Consider the following 22651-nt stretch of genomic DNA (forward strand, 5'->3'; position numbering starts at 1 on the left):
GAGGTTTCTAGTCAATATGTTGAACTATTAGAGAAGCCCCTGTCCTTCCTTAAAAATGTATAAGGAGCAGATAAAATCTAAGCATGTCTTTGACAATTCGAAAGTTCTAAATCCAAAAGAAAATTTCTAGGTGATAGAAACAAAGCAGAAGTTCAAAGCCAAAGCAAACTGCAACAGTTGAAGCTAAATGGCCATCAAGAGTATTAGACCTGGATATATATCTTGGAGCTTAAGGTGAAGCCATGGTAAAGAATCTGCCTGCAATGCAGGAGACCCGGGTTCAGTCCCCGGATCAGGAAGATCCCTCTGGAGAAGGGAATAGCAACCCACTCCAGTATTCTTGCCTGGATAATTCCTGAGAATTCCAGAGAAGCCTAGTGGGCTATAGTCCATGGGGTCACAATGAGTCAGACACAACTGAGTGATTAACACACTCAGGTGAAGCCACAGCCCTGATATAGAGCCTTGAGTTCCCTTCATAAACCTAGGAGCCAAAGGTCCATCCAGCTCATGATGAATCAGGACTCAAGGCCTGGGATGCAGAATATAGGTGGAGTGTCCTCTCTGGGCCTAGAATGTAAAAAATCAAAGCCCCACATCTTAATTTTTACTAACAAGCTGGGAAATTTAAAAACTGACTTTGATCCAGTGAAACCCAGAGAATGCTGGCAGAGAAAGAACACAAAATTGTAGAGATAGATAACTCTGCTTTCCAGGGTTCACATAGGACTTCTACAGAAAGGAACTCTCCTGCTGAAGGTGAGCCCCTCAGATTTCCAGAGAAAGAAGGGAAATAAGTCATTGCAGGGGTGATCAGAAGTGACAATAAACAGGGCAATCTATATTCCAGAAAAGTTGTATAATAAGGCAATATGGGAGAGACTTTAACATAAGCATCTTCAAAATGCTCAATAGGATAAAGGAAGGAATAGAATCCATAAAGTATAAACAGCACATTATCAAAAAATAGCAGACATATTAGAAAAGATGAAACAGACATTATAAAAATTATATATATATGTGTGTATATATATATATACACACATATATGTACAGTAAGCCCCCTACATATGAACAAGTGCTGTTCTGAGAGTGCATTCATAAGTCCAGTTTATCTGTAAGTCCAACAGAGTTAGTCTGTGTCTGCAACTAACATAAGCAGTTACATAGTACTGTACTGTAATAGGTTTATAATACTTTACACACAAATAATACATAAAAAACAAACAAAAAGTAAAACATTTTTAATCTTATAGTACAGTACCGTGAAAAGTACAGTAGTACCAGCTGCATCACTGCTGCTTCTATGCTTGCTTCTGGACATGGGCTTGAAATAAAGATACGGTACTATTGTGCTCTATATGCTACTGTGCAGTAAAGTACACAAAAGTCCAACCACTTGTACAGGATGCATGCATGCGACAATGTATGCCAGACATGTGAACTAACTTTCATGATTGGACCAGGAATGCACATTTGCACCTTTGAAAATTCTCAGCTTGAAGGACTTACTATATACATATGCTTGTATGTATATATATATATATATATATATATATATATATATAATTTTTAATATGCTCTATATATTTTAAGTTACATAATGTATAATACAGTATTTGTGTGTGCATTGATGGAATAAAAACAAAATCAATCAATAGACTAAATCCAACTAGAGAAGGGATCGGTCAAGCGCCCCTGATTCTACAAAGTTAAATAGTTGGGATTAGGAAAGAGAAGGAAGAAAGGGAATGTAGGAGAGAATGAAGTCTCACGTACACCTAACAGAAGTTTCAGAAGAAGAATAGCAATTTAAAGGGAAACATTAGATGAAGAGTTGATGGCTAAATTTCCAGAATTGAACCAAAACTATTGAACAATTGAAGGAGCATAAGAAGAGGAATGCAATGAAGAGGAATATTTTAAATATATTCAAATACCAACCAAATACTAGTTGTCCTCTAAAAGGGGTATTGAAATCTATAGGGAAGAATTGCTAAGAATACACACACACACACACACACACACACACAATTTTATATGATAAAATTAGAGTGAATGGTGAATGTGAAGAAGGTAAGTGTGTTGGTAAAGACCACATTTTTTCATGAATCCTGGCCAGGAAGGGTAAAAAACTTGAACGAGAGCTGAATGAGCTTGTGTGACATGGAAATTTATGCAACATGAATAGCAAAAGCAACACAGTGAGCTTATGTGTACACTCACATGCACACATATTCATAGAGCTAGTAGAATAAAATGGCAGGGGACTTTGAAGTATAGTTGATTTATGATGTGTTAGTTTCTGCTGTACACCAAAGTGATTCAGTTATGCACATATGTGTGTGTGTGTGTGTATTCTTTTTCATATTCTTTCCCATTATGGTTTATCACAAGACATTGAATATAGTGCCCTATGATATGTAGTAAGACCTTGTTTATCCATTCCATATGTAATAGTTTGCATTAGCTAGTCCCAAACTTAAAATCACAGTGAAAAGTGAAAGTGTTTAGTCCCTCAGTTCGGTCCAACTTGTGGCGACCCCATGGAGCATAGCCCGCCAGGCTCCTATGTCCATGGAATTCTCCAGGCAAGAATACTAGAATGGGTTGCCGTTCCCCTCTCCAGGGGCTTTTCCTGACCCAGGGATCAAATCCAGGTCTCCTGCATTGCAAGCAGATTCTTTACCATCTGAGCCACCAATTGCAGGGGACTTTTATTTTATTTTATACTGATTTTTTACTAATTTATTTATTTTGAATTTATATTTACTAATGTCGCTAAGTCCTGTCCAGCTCTTGCAACCCCATGGACTGTAGCCTGCCAGGCTCCTCTGTCCATGGGATTCTCTAGGCAAGATTACTGGTGTGGGTTGCCATTTTCTTTTCCAGGGGATTTTCCCAACCCAAGAATCCAACCCGGGTCTTTTGCACTGCAGGCAAAGTCTTTACCAACTGAGCTATAAGGGAAGCCAACTTAGATTGGATTCTGTCAGCCAGGATGTATGAATGTGTGTGTGTGTGTGTGTGTTGATTTGCTACTGATGTATATTTGCTACATCATCAATTATTTTTCAACTGTAAAAGATTTATCTAACATCATCTTTCCTACAACTTTTGAAAAGCAAAAGAAAAAATGGTGAGAAGGACTGAAAGGACAGTTTTAAAGTGAATACATCAGCATTATGAAGAATTCCTTACATTTTCATGTTTTTCCTCATTCATCTCAAGTAGGTGAAGTTTTCACCGTGGAGTGTGAGACCACAAATCGGTGTTTAGGAACTACTGCTTTAGATGCTGCCTTTAAGGGCGTATGAAAGTTTTATCACTTTAGATAGTAACATCACAGAAGATAATTTTATAAATTCAGAAAACACTGAAGCACCATTAAAATATGACTTTAGTCATGACCTCGTGCATTGGGGACTTTTAAATTGAGGGATTCTCCAAAGCTCTTAGTTCCCTTGAAGCCATTCAGGCAGCCTGTTCTGTCATTTAAAATGTCACCACTAGAGGTGCTCTTTTGTATTGATAGTATAATACTGCCTCCATAAAATCCTTATTAGAATGAGCCACTTGCCAGAGAGGGGGGTCATGAGAACATTACTAGTAATCATTAATCCAGCACTGATGAGAGGAGCTGCCTTATTGGAAAGCGGTGACCCAGGGATGTGATACGGGAAAGGACAATATTAATGAAGGAATAGAATTAGGACAACCCGGATCCTAAAGTCTTATCTGTAAGAGCTGGCTCTTGTGGAACCTCTAAAGGACGGCGGGCATGTGGGCTGAGATGTTGGCAGTAAAGCATTGTCTGCAGCCTGTCTGGAGTGTACACACACGCACGCATACATGTACATACAGTATGTTGTCTTGGTTCTTACAGTGAAATGAGGCAGTTGTTTCCCTTGACAATTCTAAGTAGATTTTTTTCAGACCAAAGTATACCAAGATTATGATAGAGAAAGTAGGCACTGGTATTTTAGCAGCAGGAAGAGGAATGACTCAGTAGGAAGATTCTGTTCTAATATGTTTACAATATACTCAAACAGTAACCAAATAATAGTTGTCCCTCTCCAATAGGAATATTGACATCTACCAAAGAAATTAGTAGGATTATCTGGTTGGGACAGTCATTTCCCTATAATCTTTAATTCACTAGCTTACAGTTTTATCATCATCATCATCACATTATTTAATAACTGCCCACACTTAAATCTCTGGTCATTAAGCTAACCCGTTATTGCAGGAGGAGAATGTGTGACTCACTGTGGTATACGTGCCAATTTAATTTTCATTTTGATTGGCATCTTTCCAAGGGGATTACTTCTACTAAACCCTCTGCTGATGGAAGTTGTAAATCGATAAACTACTGTACACTTAAACATCACCGTTGACAATATTGTGTGGAATACAATCAGTGGGAAAGGGAAGACAGTTGTTTACAAGCAAGAAATAAACAACTCACAAACGTCTATCAGAACCTCCACATAACACATTTTATTTTTCCCGATCCCCAGAATGCCTAATAACCATACCTATAATCAATATTTCACAGAAAAGTACACTTCTGAAGAATGCTTACAATAAGGGATCAACTTGTTGCCAAGTGATTCAAAGTGTAGGGGTATAAAAATTCAAGATTGTGCTCTTTAACAAGTGGTGCTGGGAAAACTGGTTAACCACTTGTAAAAGAATGAAACTAAAACACTTTCTAACACCATACACAACAATTAACTCAAAATGATTAAAGATCTAAATGTAAGACCAGAAACAATAAAACTCCTAGAGGAAAACATAGGCAAAACACTCTCTGACATAAATCATAGCAGGATCCTCTATGACCCACCTCCCAGAGTATTGGAAATAAAAGCAAAAATAAACAAATGGGACCTAATTAAACTTAAAAGCTTCTGCACAACGAAGGAAACTATAAGCTAGGTGAAAAGACAGCCTTCAGAATGGGAGAAAATAATAGCAAACGAAGCAACTGACAAAGAATTAATCTCCAAAATATACAAGCAACTCCTACAGCTCAATTCCAGAAAAATAAATGACCCAATCAAAAAATGGCCAAAGAACTAAACAGACATTTCTCCAAAGAAGACATACAGATGGCTAACAAACACATGAAAAGATGCTCAACATCACTCATTATCAGAGAAATGCAAATCAAAACCACAATGAGGTACCATTTCATGCCAGTCAGAATGGCTGCTATCCAAAAGTCTACAAGCAATAAATGCTGGAGAGGGTGTGGAGAAAAGGGAACTCTCTTAAACTGTTGGTGGGAATGCAAACTAGTACAGCCACTATGGAGAACAGTGTGAAGATTCCTTAAAAAACTGGAAATATAACTCCCATAGACCCAGCAATCCTACTGCTGGGCATACACACCAAGGAAACCAGAATTGAAAGAGACACGTGTACCCCAATGTTCATTGCAGCACTGTTTATAATAGCCAGGACATGGAAGCAACCTAGATGCCCATCAGCAGATGAATGGATAAGAAAGCTGTGGTACATATACACAATGGACTATTACTCAGCCATTAAAAAGAATGCATTTGAATCAGTTCTAATAAGGTGGATGAAACTGGAGCCTATTATACAGAGTGAAGTAAGTCAGAAAGAAAAACACCAATATAGTATATTAATGCATATATATGGAATTTAGAAAGATGGTAACGATGACCCTATATGCGAGACAGCAAAAGAGACACAGATGTAAAGAACAGACTTTTGGACTCTATGGGAGAAGGCGAGGGTGGGATGATTTGAGAGAATAACATTGAAACATGTATGTGATCATATGTGAAATAGATCACCAGTCCAGGTTCGATGCATGAGACAGGGTGCTCAGGGCCGGTGCACTGTGATGACCCTGAGGGATGAGATGGGGAGGGAGGTGGGAGGGGGTTCAGGATGGGGAACACGTGTACATCCGTGGCTGATTCATGTGAATATATGGCAAAAACCACTACAATATTGTAAAGTAATTAGCCTCCAATTAAAATAAATAAATAAAAATTTTTAAAAATTCAAGATTGTGTAAATCCTCTCACCTCAGGGTAAGTAATATATCCTGATAAGAATTCAGCACCAAGAGTCAGTTTAACCCAGGTATGAAGTCTGGCTTTACCCAGTTTTGTTCCCCAACTCCCTAGCTCTTTCTCATCCTTCAGAATTCATCCTCCAAGATGTTTGTTTTGTTTTTTTTTTTCCTGAAGCTGACCTCTACTGCCCAGAGTCAGCTGTGCCTTCTTTTGTGTACTCCCAACACTTTGGACATTTGGTCCTACTCTTACTGTGCTTAATAACATTTGGTTTTAGTCTATTTATTTCTCTTTCTCCTCCACTTGAGGCCAAGGACAGTCTCTGGAGAGACAATAGAGCCCTTTTAAGATCATGGGATATAAGTCAGAATGCATGGATTTGAATCCATCACTTCCTACCTGAATGAACTCAGTAACCTCTCTTTTCCTCAGTTTTTTCATCTGTAGAATGAGGATAAGCTCAGAAGGTTGCTGTAAGTATTAAGTGAGTAAATAAGTACAAGGTACTTAGATAATGCCAGGGATATAGTTCAGTTCAGTTCAGTTGCTCACTCGTGTCTGACTTTTTGTGACCCCATGGACTGCAGCACACCAGGCTTCCCTGTCCTTCGCTATCTCCTGGAGTTTACACAAACTCATGCCCATCGAGTCGGTGATGCCATCCAACCATCTCATCCTCTGTCGTCCCCTTCTCCTCCTGCCTTCAATCTTTCCCAGCATCAGGGTCTTCTCTAATGAGTCAGCTCTTCGCATCAGGTGGCCAAAGTATTGGAGCTTCAGCTCCATCATCAGTCCTTCCAATGAATATTCAGGATTGATTTCCTTTAGGATGGACTGGTTTGATATAGTTGGTGCTCAGTAAATTGTTGTCATTTAGTGGCTAAGTCATGTCTGACTCTTTTGCAACCCCATGTAGCCTACCAGACTTCTCTGTCCATGGGATTTCCCAGACAAGAATACTGGAGTAGGTTGCCATTTCCTCCTCCAGGGGATCTTCCTGACCCAGGGATGTAGCTGTTTTTACCTTTGCATCTTTCAGGTACCTTTGCATCCCTTCAGGGTGTAGCTCGGTACATGGCAAATGGTTCTCAGTAAATTTTAAACCAAGGAATGAACAATTTGGTCCAGGACAAATTAATTTCACTTATCTCAGATCGCTTCTGTAAAATGAGATGGTTAATTGAGCATCAAGGCCCCTGTTATGAAATGAGGTTCTAAAGTTACTTGAGGTCTTCAGTGGTTACAGGAGAAATTAGTAAATAATTTCAATCTCTTGATTGTTTGTCAGAAGGGAAATGTTAGAGCAAATTAGTTAGAATGGATCTAGAGGAACCCCTGATTGCAAAAGAATAGTCATGGGCGTCAGAGCATGGAAGTGAATACATTGTGTGTAATATTTTTCTCTCTTTTGGCTGAACTCAAGCTTCCTGTAGCTGAAAGCAGATGGCACAAAAAAGCTTACAGTGTGCAAAGCCAGTTCCAGTTTTCCCTGTAAAAAAAGAACTGAGCGAATTGGGAGTCACTTTAACTTCTCATCACTGCTACGAAGGGGTGAAGATCAAGTTCAGGATATGTTATGTATCATAGCATTCCAAACCTCAGATGATGTGAGTCAGACCAGGTCCTGTGCTCAAAGTACTCCCTGAGCTGAGAAACGCAGAATAACATCAAGCAGTGATTTGTAATCATTTAATTTATTTATTTTTGGCTGAGCTGGGTCTTTGTTGCTGTGGTGGGCTTTCTCTAGTTGTGGAGAGAGGGGGCTACTTTGTCACTGTGGTGCATGGGCTCCTGGTTGTGGTGGCTTCTCTTGGTGCAGAGCGCATGCTCAGTAGTTGCAGCTTGTGGGCTCATGAGCGAGACCAGGGATTGAACCTGTGTCCCCTGCATTTGCAGGTGGATTCTTTAACCACTGGACCACCAGGGAAGTCCTAATCATTGAATTTTAGTGAGAAAGGTAGTGAAGTTTTCTTTAAATATCACTCTGCTGCTGCTACTGCTGCTAAGTCGCTTTAGTCGTGTACGACTCTGTGCGACCCCATGGACTGCAGCCCACCAGGCTTCTCCGTCCATGGGATTCTCCAGGCAAGAACACTGGAGTGGGTTGCCATTTCCTTCTCCAATGCAGGAAAGTGAAAAGTGAAAGTGAAGTCGCTCAGTTGTGTCCGACCCTTAGCGACCCCATGGACTGCAGCCTACCAGGCTCCTCCATCCATGGGATTTTCCAGGCAAGAGTACTGGAGTGGGGTGCCATTGCCTTCTCTAAATATCACTCTAAGAAACTATTATTCAAAGTGTATGGACTATGCTAATAATTGTGCATAGGTCATATCTATTCTTGTTTGTTTCATAATTCACTTTTGTTTAAAAAAGAAAAAAACATGTGAGTTGAAAATCATGCTATATTTCATCTTTTCCTGTTACCCAAGCCAGAAGATAGTCATATCAAGCACCACTGTTCAGCAACCTAAATTTCAAACCCAATGCCAAGAAGAAAAGGTCTGGCCTTGTAAACATAACGTTGTATTGTCTGAGAATCCTTAGTTTAAATATAAGCTCTGCCACCTATGTACAGGCCGGGAAACCATAGATACAAGTCTCACTAGACTTTGCTTTCTCATCTGTAAGTGGCAGTTTTGATAACACTTTACAAGTTCTTGTAGGGATTAAGAAAAATGCTGATGTCACATCACTTGTTGTTGTTATTCAGTTGCTCAGTCATGTTCAACTCTCTGAGACCACATGAACTGCAGCACGCCAGGCTTTCCTGTCCTTCACTATCTCCCTGAGTCTGCTCAGTCTCATGTCCATTGAGTCAGTGATGCCATCTAACCATCTCACCCACTGTTGTCCCCTTCTCCTCTTGCTTTCAATCTGTCCCAGCATCAGGGTCTTTTCCAGTGAGTCGGCTCTTCGCATCAGGTGGCCACAGTATTGAAGCTTCAGCTTCAGCATCAGCCCTTCTAATTCAGGGTTGATTTCCTTTAGGATTGACAGGTTTCATTTCCTTGTTGTCCAAGGGACTCTCAAGAGTCTTCTGTAGCACCACAGTTCGAAAGCATCAGTTCTTCAGCACTCAGCCAGCCTTCTTTATGGTCCAACTCTCACACCCATACATGATTACTGAAAAAACCATAGCTTTGACTATATGGACCTTTGTAAGCAAAGTGATGTCTCTGCTTTTTAATACACTGTCTAGATTTGTCATAGCTTTTCTTCCAAGGAGCAAGTGTCTTTTAATTTTGTGGCTGCAGTCACCATCTGCAGTGATTTTGGAGGCCAAGAAAATGAAATCTGACACTGTTTCCACTTTTTGCCCATCTGTTTGTCATCCGCTTAACAAGTTGTTTATCCAATTATAACAACAGTATTTATTGTTATCACCATTTTAAACCCCAATTTAGGGGGAAAAAACCAACCCAAAACCAAAAAACGAATGAACAACAACTAAAGCAGTGTGGAGGGTTTAAAAATCCTCTAAGGCATCTGAATGGTTCTCAGGTGGATCACTGACCTGGCTTTTGTCCCCTTCTTAGAATCTGATGGATACCATCTCCCCCAAATTCAGTCGGTTCTCCTGCCCACGTTCTGGCTGCTATCTACAAAGAGATGTGTTAAGACTTAATCGTGAGAGAGCACTAAAGTAGTTTCTCATTACCTCTCTGCTCCTGTAAAAGATGGCAACTCTTGATAGGAACTTGATGGAAACAATATCATTGGCAAATAGGAAATCCATCCAGAGTTCCTTATCAATTCAGTTCAGTCCCTCAGTTATGTCTGACTCTTTGTGACCCCATGGAGTGCAGCACACCAGGCTTCTCTGTCCATCACCAACTCTCAGAGCTTACTCAAACTCATGTCCATCGAGTCGGTGATGCCATCCAACCATCTCATCCTCTGTCATCCCCTTCTCCTCCCGCCTTCAATCTTTCCCAGCATCAGGGTCTTTTCCAATGAGTCAGTTCTTTGCATCAGGTGGCCAAAGTATTGGAGTTTCAGCTTCAGCATCTGTCCTCCCAATGAATATTCAGAACTGATTTCCTTTAGGATTGACTGGTTTGATCTCCCTGCAGTCCAAGGGACTCTCAAGAGTCTTCTCCAACACCACAGTTCGAAAGCATCCATTCTTCAGAGATCAGCTTTCTTTATAGTCCAACTCTCACATCCATACTGACTACTGGAAAAACCATAGCTTTGACTAGACTAGACAAAACCATAGCTTTAACTAGACTAGAGTTCCTTATGTTGGTTGTGAATCCTGCCCCACCCTCCCAACCCACCCTAACCATAGCTTTGACTAGACTAGACAAAACCATAGCTTTAACTAGACTAGAGTTCCTTATGTTGGTTGTGAATCCTGCCCCACCCTCCCACCCCACCCCAACCCCAACTTTCCCTAACAGGGAAAGTTAGATCTTTTGCAAACACTGAATTCCCTTCCTTGCATCTGGAGTTTAGATCACTTTGCTCCAGAAATCCTATTTCCTGAAACAGCTTAGATCCAGAAAAATGACTGATGGTCGGCTTCTGGCTCAAATCCTCCCATTATTTTTCCCCCTAGCTTTTCATTTAGATTACTTAGTTCACTGTGCAAGAAATGAACCCTCTGCTACAGATATTTTGCCTCTGAGTTTTGTGCATTTCTTGTCTGCCCTAAGTGTTTCATCATAGAAACATCTCATTTATATTTGTTAGTCACCAGTCAGTTCATAAAATAGCAACTATTCCTTCAAGATCTTCAAATATGGTTGAACAAAACTAAATTGATTTCAGAGAAGCTGGTGTCGTTGCTGGCTGGGGACACTGTATCACCACTGGGGCAAACCATTTGGTTGAGAATAGATGTATTGTATCTGCCAAGTATTAACCACACGTTGCATGAGAGAAACTTTAGAAAATGAATGTGACTGCCTTGACCCGAGTGCTCCAAGTTCACTCAATATAGTCTTCCAAAGGCAAAGCTACTAGGAGTCTCCAAGCTCCATCAGACAGGACCATACACTTTCTCAGTAACGGTGTTGCTACCCTTTTCCTCATGACTCCTTCTTGGTTGCAGGTCATGAGTATGTGAATAGTGTGTGCGTTCATGTTCAGTCACTAAGTCACGTCCAACTTCTTGTGATCTCCTTGACTGTAGCCCACCAGGCTTCTCTGTCCATGGGATTTCCCTGGCAGGAATACTGGAATAGGTTGTCATTTCCTTCTCCAGGGGATCTTCTTGACTCAGAGAAGGAACCCACATCTACTGCTTGGCAAGTGTATTCTTTACCGCTGTGCCAACTGGGAAGACCATGTGAATAGAGTATAGTTTTAAATCACAGAATGAGAGCCTTGAGCCCACATATCCACTAAGGTAGAAAAGGTTTCTATTGGAGTCACAAAATCTTCTATCAAAAAATCTGCCAATTTTTAACTATGTTATTGGACACCCTTGCTGAAAAGAGTGTTTTCCTTGTACAAAACTTCAATCCCCACATATTGAAGCTTAAGCTCATTTTCTTGTGATCCTTCCTCTCTCGTAATCCTCAGGGAAGAAAGGTCCATTTCAGTCATCCGGTATTTTTCTCCAGGTCTTCTTAATTAAAAATGACTAAGCAGATATTCAATAAAGGACAGAATGGTATGGACCTAACAGAAGCAGAAGATATTAAGAAGAGGTGGCAAGAATACACAGAAGAACTGTACAAAAAAGATTTTTATGACCAAGATAATCACAATGGTGTGATCACTCACCTAGAGCCAGACATCCTGGAATGTGAAGTCAAGTGGGCCTTAGGAAGCATCTATGAACAAAGCTAGTGGAGGTGGTGGAATTCCAGTTGAGCTATTTCAAATCCTGAAAGATGATGCTGTGAAAGTGCTGCACTCAATATGCCAGCAAATTTGGAAAACTCAGCAGTGGCCACAGGACTGGAAAAGGTCAGTTTTCATTCCAATCCCAAAGAAAGGCAATGCCAAAGAATGCTGAAACTACCACACAATTGCACTCATCTCACATGCTAGTAAAGTAATGCTCAAAATTCTCCAAGCCAGGCTTCAGCAATACATGAACCATGAACATGTAGATGCTCAAGCTGGTTTTAGAAAAGGCAGAGGAACCAGAGATCAAATTGCCAACATCCGCTGGATCATGGAAAAAGCAAGAGAGTTCCAGAAAAACATCTATTTCTACTTTATGGACTATGCCAAAGCCTTTGACTGTGTGGATCACAATAAACCGTGGAAAATTCTGAAGGAGATGGAAATACCAGACCACCTGACCTGCCTCTTGAGAAACCTATATGCAAGTCATGAAACAACAGTTAGAACTGGACATGGAACAACAGACTGGTTCGAAATAGGAAAAGGAGTACATCAAGGCTGTATATTGTCACCCTGATTATTTAACTTATATGCAGAGTACATCATGAGAAACACTGGGCTGGAAGAAGCACAAGCTGGAATCAAGATTGCTGGGAGAAATATTAATAAACTCAGATATGTAGATGACACCACCCTTATGGCAGAAAGTGAAGAGGAACTCAAAAGCCTCTTGATGAAAGTGAAAGAGGAGAGTGAAAAAGTTGGCTTAAAGCTCAACATTCAGAAAACGAAGATCATGGCATCTGGTCCCATCACTTCATATGAAATAGATGGGGAAACAGTGGAAATAGTGTCAGATTTTGGGGGGCTCCAAAATCACTGCAGATGGTGATTTCAGACATGAAATTAAAAGACACTTACTCCTTGGAAGGAAAGTTATGACCAACCTAGATAGCATATTCAAAAGCAGAGACATTACTTTGCCAACAAAGGTCCTTCTAGTCAAGGCTATGATTTTTCCAGTGGTCATGTATGGATGTGAGAGGTGGACTGTGAAGAAAGCTGAGCACCGAAGAATTGATGCTTTTGAACTGTGGTGTTGGAGAAGACTCTTGAGAGTCCCTCGGACTGCAAGGAGATTTAACCAGTCCATCCTAAAGGAAATCAGTCCTGGGTGTTCATTGGAAGGACTGATGCTGAAGCTGAAACTCCCATACGCTTTGGCCACCTCATGCGAAGAGTTGACTCATTGGAAAAGACTCTGATGCTGGGAGGGATTGGGGGCAGGAGGAGAAGGAGACGACAGAGGATAAGATGGCTGGATGGCATCATCGACTCGATGGACATGAGTTTGAGTGAACTCTGGGAGTTGGTGATGGACAGGGAGGGCTGGCGTGTTGCGATTCATGGGATCCCAAAGAGTCAGACTCGACTGAGCGACTGAACTGAAGCATATATTCAGAGGCATTGAACCCTTGATGTTGCTGCTGTTATGGCTAATTAAATGTGAAAGAGTGGAACTCATAGGTATGATTAATTCCATCAGGATACTTTATGATTTTAAAGTTCATAAATTATGAAACAATGAAATTTTTATGGGTTATAGGATTTTTCTTCATAAGGATCAGAATCAATTAGTGTGTTCCCCACAGATTTTATTTATCTATTTTTTGATTTAAATATAAACCAGAGGTAGATTCAGTACGTTCTACAGCTTAAGTATTTAGAGAATGATCTCAGAAATAGGACGCAATGAAGACCAACCCAACTAGTCTAGAGCAGCAGAAGCCTAGGGTTCCCTGGCTTTTCATTCTGAATGGGGATCAGGAGAGCCAATCAGTTGCCAAAAAATTGATTCTGTAGACCTTTTGTTTCCAAAACAGAATTCCCCCAAATGATCTGACTAGGAGAGACTCTATGCCAGCTAGTAAATGTGTCAGGTTATGTTACAGAATACAGTAGTCACTCTTTCTGTCTCTAGAATTCCAATGTGACATTGACGAGATTCCCTTAAATCATATTTTTCTTTCTGCTTGGAGTTATGTGGCAAGAGCTTTTGCTAATGGCTTTTCTCTAATCTCCTCATTTGTATTTCTATCCAGTCGTTTCTCTGGGCTTTTGGATATAATTAAATAGACCACAAAAAGTGGTACTTGCTACCCAGTCTCTTCAATATCCCCTCTGCTGCCCTAGTCAGTTACTGGCAAGATTCCAGTGTTGCTTGGCCCTGGTACACTTGAATCCACCTCCCACTCCCAGCGCCCTCCCTTTGAGTTCATCATCAGTCCTTGACCTAGTAACTTGTCACTTAGATGTTTTGATGGACTGTTAGCGAAGGTGCAGAGCCAACCAGCAAGAGGCTCTGATTATGTTTATCTTCACGGAGGAAGGGTGTTTGAAATCTTTTCTGAGTTTCAGAAAGACAGCCAATTCCTTCCTGCTCAGAAAGTACTGAGGCTGCTTCTGATTAGGCTGTCTCAATTCTCTCGTTTTTACTCATCACAGTCACATCTGTTCGGGTTTCTGTCTCTCTCCTGGAGGTGCCTCTTGAGAGCAGGTCCCCTCAGCTTCTTTCCAGCTCCTCTGAGTCCTGCCAAAAGAGACTGGCAGACCACGATCAGACTTCCCTGCTCCAATAGTTCACATACCTCTCCCTGAAAAGAATACCAAAGCCTGCTTCTCAAGTGAACCCAGGAGGAATGGAGCCAAAGAGACTTTCAGATTTTTCTTTGAGATTCCCATGTAGAGTTTATATTCTAATGGGATGGGGAGAGAAAGGGCAGAGGGCAAGTATGAGGAGGGCATGATGAAAAGGTGGGAGGAATAGGGGCACAGGCGCAAAAATCATAGGCTCCCAGAGTCAAGAAGACTTTCTAGAACATCTCATCCCAAGGTTTTCAAATGCTTTGTTGTCAGCAGTGTCATCATTTTTATTTTTATTTTTTTGTAAGTAATCATACGTACAAGTTCCAGTATATAAAAGTGAGGAAAGTGGAAGTGCTACGATTGAAACACAGGTGAGGGAACTTACATCCTTCTACTCTTTGGGTTCTGCAGGATACAACTGGAAAGCCATCTATCATGTTTCAAGGATGCTTTTAAAGATGGGAAAACTGAAGCCCCAACAGGGGCATTGACATGATAAAGGTCACACAGTGGTAGAGATTCAGACCTGTGCCCCCTGTCACTCAGGCTAGAACTCTTTGTGAGTTGACTTGGAGAAAGGAGCCAAGAATTCTTTCTTCCTGAGTCAGATGAAGGAGAGAGCCTGGTGGAAAGTGCAGTGAGTATCAAAGGTCTGGGAGGAGTTGCGGTGAATAGGGCCACCTAGCATAGAGGAGTTGTGAGCCTTGGAGTTAAGCAGGAAGAGTTGAAACTCTAGATCTGTAGGAGATCTGGGAAGTTCCCCAACAAGGGTGCAGGGTGAACCGGTAGGAACAGAGCAAGACAGGAGAAAAGGGCACATTGGAAGTGAGTGTCAAAGGAAAGGGCTTCCCAGGTGGCTCAGTGGTAAAGAATCCACCTACTAATGCAGGAGATTCAAGAGATGTGGATTTGATCCCTGGGTTGGGAAGATCCCCTGGAAGAGGAAATGGCAACCCACTCCAGTATTCTTGCCTGGAGAACCCCATGGACAGAGGAGCCTGGCAGGCTACAGTCCATGGGGTCACAGAAAGTCAGACACGACTGAGCAACTGAGCATGCATGTACACTAAAGGAAAGTCCTTGATTCATCCTTCCACTGAAATGCCACACTGCTGGTCTGGGGTGGCAGTGAGACAGAAAGGAAAGGCAAAATATGCTTCTCTAGGGTGACCTGCAAGTCTTTCTTTCATTATTGCCTTCTCAAGATGAATGAGTTTTTAGCACAGGTCTCCTCTGAGGGTTTCATTGTTGTGTTAACACACTTCTCTGAGAGCACCTGAGAAAGACACAGGAGAGTCAGGAAAGAATGAAAAGCTCTGTTCCATTAATGGTTAAAGTGATTGTACAACACAATTTGGACCCAAAGTGCAAACAGGTTTCCTTCAGTCCCTCCCCCCCGACCACTTCCCCCAACACCCTCCTCCCTTGCCATGATCCCTCTCCAGTGACAGCCCTCAGATTCTCTTATGGAAGAGAGAGCATGCATGTGGTCTGTAGACAGATCACAAAGAGTTAGAGACCCCTATGTCTGGTCTTACCCATCACATGTCATTTGTTTTCCTGTCCATGGAGTTGAAAGGATAAAGGGAGGATAAAAATCAGCAGAAGTACATTTTATGGGCTGACAGGGACATGGGACAGGGAGAGACTCTGGTTCCCCTTATACCTCTCATTTTTCAAGAGAGGTCAGAGCAAGAAAGATATATATAAATACCCAGAGAATCACCCGGTTGTCAGCTTTGACCCAGTGGTTTCATGTGTTCATAGCATAGAGTTTAATTCTCTAATTAATATGTTTTAAAAAAGCCTGGGGTGGTGGGTACGAGTCAGGAAAAGAGTTGATATATTTACCTGTTTGTGTTTGAGTCTTTGTAATGGTGCGCCGCTTCTCTTCATTATATATCCCTGAAGTCTTCTCTACATCTGTTTACCTCAAATCCCGCCTGCAAATACCTTGTGAGTGACATTCAGACAAGCAAACAGTGAGTGCTGACCTGGTGGAGAAGCAGTGGGAAGAGCCTGGGAAAGCCTTCATTATTTTCTCAGTACCATTCCCTTATTCTTCCCAAGTTCTGTCCCTTGTCTGAATCAGGACTCTGTTTTTCTTTAGCTTTGTCATGCCTGCTTTGGTGCAAGGTCCCAAGAAAGAAACAAGAGGGAAAAAAGGTGGGTTTGTGGTGGTAGTGGGGGGGGGGGTGGATTCTTGAAGGCAGTACACAGCAGAAGGTAAAAGCATGCACAATGAGTAGGAACCTCTTAACTGTCCATCCCACACCCCAAATATTTGGTCCTGGTCAGAGCTGCTTTCAACCCCTCTTCTGGGGAGATTATTTCCCTTCATTGTAGTTGGGATTTAAATCAAATACCTTCTGAGCCAGGAAACATCTTTGTACCCTTCAGAATCAGTATCAGTCAGTCACTTGTCAATTATTTTTAATAACCTTTTCTTGAGCTTAAACTATGTGACAGGAAACGTGCCAGGGGATGGGAATATAGTGGTGACCAAAACCCAGTCCCAATTTTTAAGGCGTTCAGAGTCCCAGGATTTTTTCCCCATAAATTAAAGTCTAAAGATACTTCAGTGGACTTGAGATGCTAAAATTCTTCTACCTTGTCCTCCCTTTTCTCTTGGGAAAATGCAAAGCACAAAAGAGCAGTAGACTAACCTGCAAGAAATTTCAGACTGTTGGGCATCATTGTCCCGTGTCTATCCATTTCAGTCACTGCAACCTTCAGGCCAGTGCACTTCAGCAGACACAGTTGTGCTTCCCGTAGAGCAAGAGACACTTCAAGATTGGGGAAAGGTGGAAGGGAGGTGGCAGCAGCTTACCCGGTGGAGCAGTGAAATGTACAGAAGGTTCAAGAGCTTTAACTCTGACGGGCTAAAAGTAAGAAGCCTGAAAATTTCAGTTTCTTAGTTGAGGCTCAGGCCCAAGAGCTCAGGAAAGGACCAGAGCCTGGGCGTTTGGTTTTGCATCTACAGCAGTTCTGAAAAGAGCTGGAGGTCTAGTCGACAGAGCAGTAGTGATAGCTCCATGTCAGAGCCGACCTACTGTTGAGGGGCTTCCTTTCTGGCATAGAAATCAAGTAAGAGATGGGGCAGAACTTGTGAATTGAGTGAGGCGAGCAAAAAGCCACACTTGATTCCTGAATTGGAGGGAGGCAGGCTGCCTGAGCTTGAGGAGCAGGGGAAATTAAAAAAAATAAAAAAGAAGTTAGGATACTGGAGACGCGCCAGAGCTTAAAGAAAGGCTCAGCTCTGCATTTCTCAGATACTGCTTCTGTACACGACTTCTTTGCGTGGATCCCAAAGCCGAACTGAACAGTGAGGGGGCGCAGAGGGAAAACGGGGTTCGGAAGGCACAAACTGGCCTGAAATGAAAAGTCAGCAAAAACCACTGGGTGGCAGCGTGGTGTGCGGGCGCAGCTCTGCAGTGCCTGCTGCTTCTGCTGCTGCCGCGGGGGGAGGCTGAACCAGTCTGCGAGCCCCGGCCTCGCTCCTGAATGGCTACAAGTGTCGCCATGCGAAAAACCTCAGCGAGTGTGTTAGGAGGGGAGTGCGTGTTGTGAGTCCCAGCCTGGGGCAAGGGGCTGGCGAACTTCCACTGGGCTCCAGCCCGGGCGTCATGGGGCCAACTCAGAATTACCCAGTAACAGAACATCCCACTCCGCCATCCCCCATCTCCAAGCAACCCCCACCTCCCTCCCCGCTCCTCCAACCCAACTGCCTCATCCCGGTGTCTCCTCCATCACTGTTTCCGCCCGAGGCTCCTCTAGGGAAGAGGAGGGGAGGAGGGTTTGGGAGATGGGGCAGTGCCGGAGCCCCGACAGGTGTTAGCCCGAGCGGCCCGCCGGGGACTTGGGGGGATGGGGCAGGTGGGGGCGGCCGGCGGCGGGGCGCCAGCGGGCTGGGCTCCGGGAGGGAGGGGCCACCGGGGGAGGGGGCCGCGGGAGGCCGTCGCGCTCTTCCGGAGGGTGCCTGCGGCGACAGAATTCCTATACTGAGTCGGTGCCGCGCCCAGAGCAGCAGCGGCGGCAGCGGCGGCAGCGAAGATGCGAGGCCATTACCTGTTTGAGCCGCGTCGGAAAGCTGGCACGGGCCAACTTTTCCCGATCGGCGGGCCAAGAAGTTGCAAGGACTAGTGGGAGGCTCGGAGGGGCCAGGGCGAGGGCGCGCCCCCCCAACCCCACCCCCCCCCTACCCCGCACGGTTCCTCCATCCCCCCCTCCCTGCCGCCGCCCGCGCTCCCGGCCTCTCTCTCCCGCCCGCGCTCCCTCCCTCCGCCCGCCTCCCTCCTCCGGCCCCCTCCGCGCGGCACCGGGCGGGGGGTGCCGCCAAACTCCGACCCGAGCCACTTGGACTCGCACAGTGTCCTCCGGGCGCAGGGGCCGAGCGCACGCACTAGCGCCGCTCTGCCGCCACCGCCTGCCAGCCAGTCTCGCCCGCGATCCCGGCCCTGGGCTGTGGCGTCGGCTCGGACCCAGGCAAGGCGGCCGCCCGCGCGGGAGCCGGACCACCGCCGGAGGAGCTCGGCCGGGATGCTGAGCCCCCTCCTCGGCTGAAGCCCGAGCGCCGAGAAGCCCGGGCAAGCGCCGGCTCCGGAGACTAAGGCGGCGGAGGCGCGAGACCGACCGGGCGAGCGGCGGAGGCGCGGGAGGAGGAGGCGAACCCGGAGAGGAGCCGCGAAAGAAGTGGTGGTGGTGGGCGTCGTGGCCATGGCGGCGGCTATCGCCAGCTCGCTCATCCGGCAGAAGCGACAAGCCCGCGAGCGCGAGAAATCGAACGCCTGCAAGTGTGTCAGCAGCCCCAGCAAAGGCAAGACCAGCTGCGACAAAAACAAGTTAAACGTCTTTTCCCGGGTCAAACTCTTCGGCTCCAAGAAGAGGCGCAGAAGGAGACCAGGTTGGAAGGGGGCTCTTGGCTGGCTCTTTTTTTTTTTTTTTTCCCTCTCTCCGTACTTTACGAGTGTGGAGGGGGCTGGGGGGCGTGGATGGAAGCGGAGGTGAGTTTGTCGGTGGCCCATCTAGTGCGGATGTGGCCACCTAGCTGGTCTGCGTGCGTGGGAAGCGATCCCTCTCTCGCCTCCTTCGTAACAGTAACAGACTTGCTGCATTGCAACTGCCGTGGGACAGGCGCAGAGCTGGGGGGCATACCCTGCCCAGCGGGCGCGCCATCAGCTTCCAGACAGGCCACATGTGTGCAAGCTCGGGCGCTCTGGGCAGCCGTGTGTATGGCGTGTTTTGCAGGCGCGGAGCTGGGCAGACCCCTGCCCACCCCTCCCTCCAGGGAGGGGAATCCCTCCCTGGCCTTCATCCCCGAAGCGCTGACCCTTCCCCTCCCAGCTTCTACCCCCAAGGACCCTGGGCTTCCGCTGTCTAGGCATTCTGTTTCTTTGGTCACTTTTAAGCTTACTGGGACAGACTTGTGGTGTAGCTTTGAAATATTTGCTGGAGAGGAGGGGGTGGATTCCTAGAACCTGTGGCCGAGAGCTTAGTGATCTGGTTCGACTAGTCAAATTGGTTGGTTACTTGCTCCTAAAATGCAGGATTGAAGAGAGAATTTAACCAGATCGTGGGTCCTTTTGAACCAATTCAGTGAGAAGAGCAGCGCGGTGTTCCGGCGCCAGGGGAAATTCACACAGCTCGAGGTGTCGGGTTGCGTCAAGGTTTACCTTCAGGCGAAGAAGCAGCTTCTTGGGCTCTTCTTAACCAAATGGATCCTTTACTCAATTTTCTTACTTGTACTAGATACATATTACAGAATTTCTGACGTATCAGTCTGTTATTTCGCTATTTGTGCGTTCTACACATCCTGGAATGAACATGCAGACATAAATTTTCTGCTTGCTCGAAGTTTTTAAGGAATGGGCTGTAAATTAGGCTTGCTTTGAAACAGGTTTAAGCGGTGGCACAGCATGATTATGTGGTCTGAATAATGACATAAATATCATTTCAGTGCAGGTGTCTGTATTCAATAAAAGCAAATTTTGGATAGCATGGCGGTTATTGATAAATGAGGTGCTTCATTAATCTATGGTGATTCATAATTGAAAATTATCTTGAGAGCACATATTTTGGATAATTACATTTCTGATACTAAATTTGAAAATAAGTATGAACTAATTTTCTTTCCTCCCCACCAACAAAACCCCGGCTCTTTGCACGCATTTTCCCCTAAGGAGAATTAATATGTTTGTTTTATTCTCCCTCTCTCCCCTCCTTTTTTGTATGGCGGCTCAATTTTCTAAATAGAAATCCTTTGATGGGGTTCCAGGTTGTTTATGCATTTTTAACCTTCTTAGAATGGAGGGGATGCTTTATTCCAATTGTGGTAATTCTGAGGGAAACTTTTGCTGGTGTGTTTTTGGTCCCTGCTTGGAAAACCACTCTAAATCTCATCTTAGTGTTTCTCTTTTTCCTTCCGCATGAGAAGTGGCACATTGTTAAAAGGCAGAATATGCCACTTGCCAAGCCATTTTGAATGCTCAATGAGATGAAGTGCCACTCTGTAAGCCAAAGGACACGCCATCAGAAACTGTCTCTGCTGTCAGTAGCTTTAGGGCTTTACCAATGTTACCAGGTGGCAGTCAAATGTTTCTTCAGTCTGAAGGTTGGTTCTGAAACTTGCAGTTTGTTTGCTTGTTTTCCTTTTTTCAGAGGACTCTTTATAAAAAGTGTCGTTTGACCTTTTTCCACTAAAATTTGTAAATGGAATTCGAATTCTAAGTCTTTTCAACCATATGTGCACAACTTATCAATTGACCCCAACCATCTTTCTCTTTGCAGAGCCTCAGCTTAAGGGTATAGTTACCAAACTATACAGTCGACAAGGTTACCACTTGCAGCTGCAGGCAGATGGAACTATTGATGGCACCAAAGATGAGGACAGCACTTACAGTAAGTGACTGCAAAATAAATAATAGTATATCCCAGCATATTGTTGACACTTTCTTTCTTTCTTTATGTAAACAACCCTGCTTAATCCCGAAGTGAATCCAAAATAGAGTCAGCACTATATAATCCCATTTCAGCAGGTTAGCCTAAAGGAAGGGGAACATAAAAATATCTAAAATAGTGAACGGTAGCAAATAATGTTGACACCATCTGAAGAACAATCCAAATGTCATCTCCATGGTAATCTGGATAGATTTATGGCTGTCCTTTGGATTTTATTACTTTTTTCCCACAGAAAATTTACTCACCCCCACACTGATCCTGAAATAGCACAGTTATCTCTACTCTTAAGCACCGGTCTCATCCCAAGAGAGAAGAGTGGTTTCATGTCAGGAGAATTCATCATTACAAGCTTTCACTTCTGTTCCCCCTGCCCTACACACACTGATAATTCTCAGACTAATTGGGATTTTAACTTTGAGATACTTCCACAGGTGGGTAAAGAGATTTCTTTGAGCATTCTATTTTTAGTCATGGTTTAAGTCAAGACCAAATTGGAGACCATCATGGTGAACCTAAAAGAGAAACACATCAAAAAGAAAGTTAGTTTTATTTCCAGTTACTGAAGGATAATGATTCCAAGATGTTATATAACCTTTTGTGATAGGCTTTATTTATTTGGAGTCATAAATGCATGAACTCCTTAATAGTGACACCCTCTTCAATGATGATAATTGGTGGGTTTTTTTTTTTTTTTTTTTTGCAATTAGAAGATTGCTGTAGACATATTCAATATTTCATGAGGCTAAATCACCTAGTTCTCACAATTCCTTCCCAATTTTCCATAATTTATATTTCATTTCCCTCAGACTTCATTAATCTCCCAGAAATTGTGCCATTGCCAAGAAAAGCCCATCTGAAAGCTAACAAGTTCTCTGCAGCATTTTCAGAGGTACAGGGCTAGAGAGAGCAAAGCCATAGACAAGGGTTCCAATGTTGAATGTTAAAAGAGTTTCACATCTTTTAAGAAAGCTTCCTGGGCTGATTGATGACCAAGGCAAGACCTCAAGAGGAAGTCACCTTTAATTACCTTTAAAGAAAGCTCTGTGGGTACCTAGGATGAAAAAGTTCCATACATAAACGATTTTATCGTTCTTCACTGTTTTGCAAAATGCTGTTACTGTTGCAGTTCTACAATGAGTATGCTAGATGTTCTTTCAGGTATAGTCTTCTATTTGAAAAAATGAGTCAAG

At 43.6% G+C, this 22651-nt stretch overlaps 1 protein-coding gene across 6 annotated transcripts in view; it reads left to right on the plus strand.

Annotated features, from left to right (window-relative positions):
- Positions 1-22651, plus strand: part of FGF13 (fibroblast growth factor 13) — a 569406-nt gene that overhangs the window by 475242 nt on the left and 71513 nt on the right. For 5 of the 6 annotated variants that reach the window (XM_027533130.1, XM_027533133.1, XM_027533129.1 and 2 more), the window contains one exon: positions 21291-21401. In XM_027533130.1, coding sequence (XP_027388931.1) covers positions 21291-21401 — 111 coding nt within the window. Of the gene's footprint in view, positions 1-18767; positions 19408-21290; positions 21402-22651 lie in introns of those variants that run through there. The other variant, XM_027533131.1, reaches the window with a different exon arrangement.

This window comes from Bos indicus x Bos taurus, chromosome X, assembly GCF_003369695.1.
Source record: "Bos indicus x Bos taurus breed Angus x Brahman F1 hybrid chromosome X, Bos_hybrid_MaternalHap_v2.0, whole genome shotgun sequence".
Taxonomy (NCBI): domain Eukaryota; kingdom Metazoa; phylum Chordata; class Mammalia; order Artiodactyla; family Bovidae; genus Bos; species Bos indicus x Bos taurus.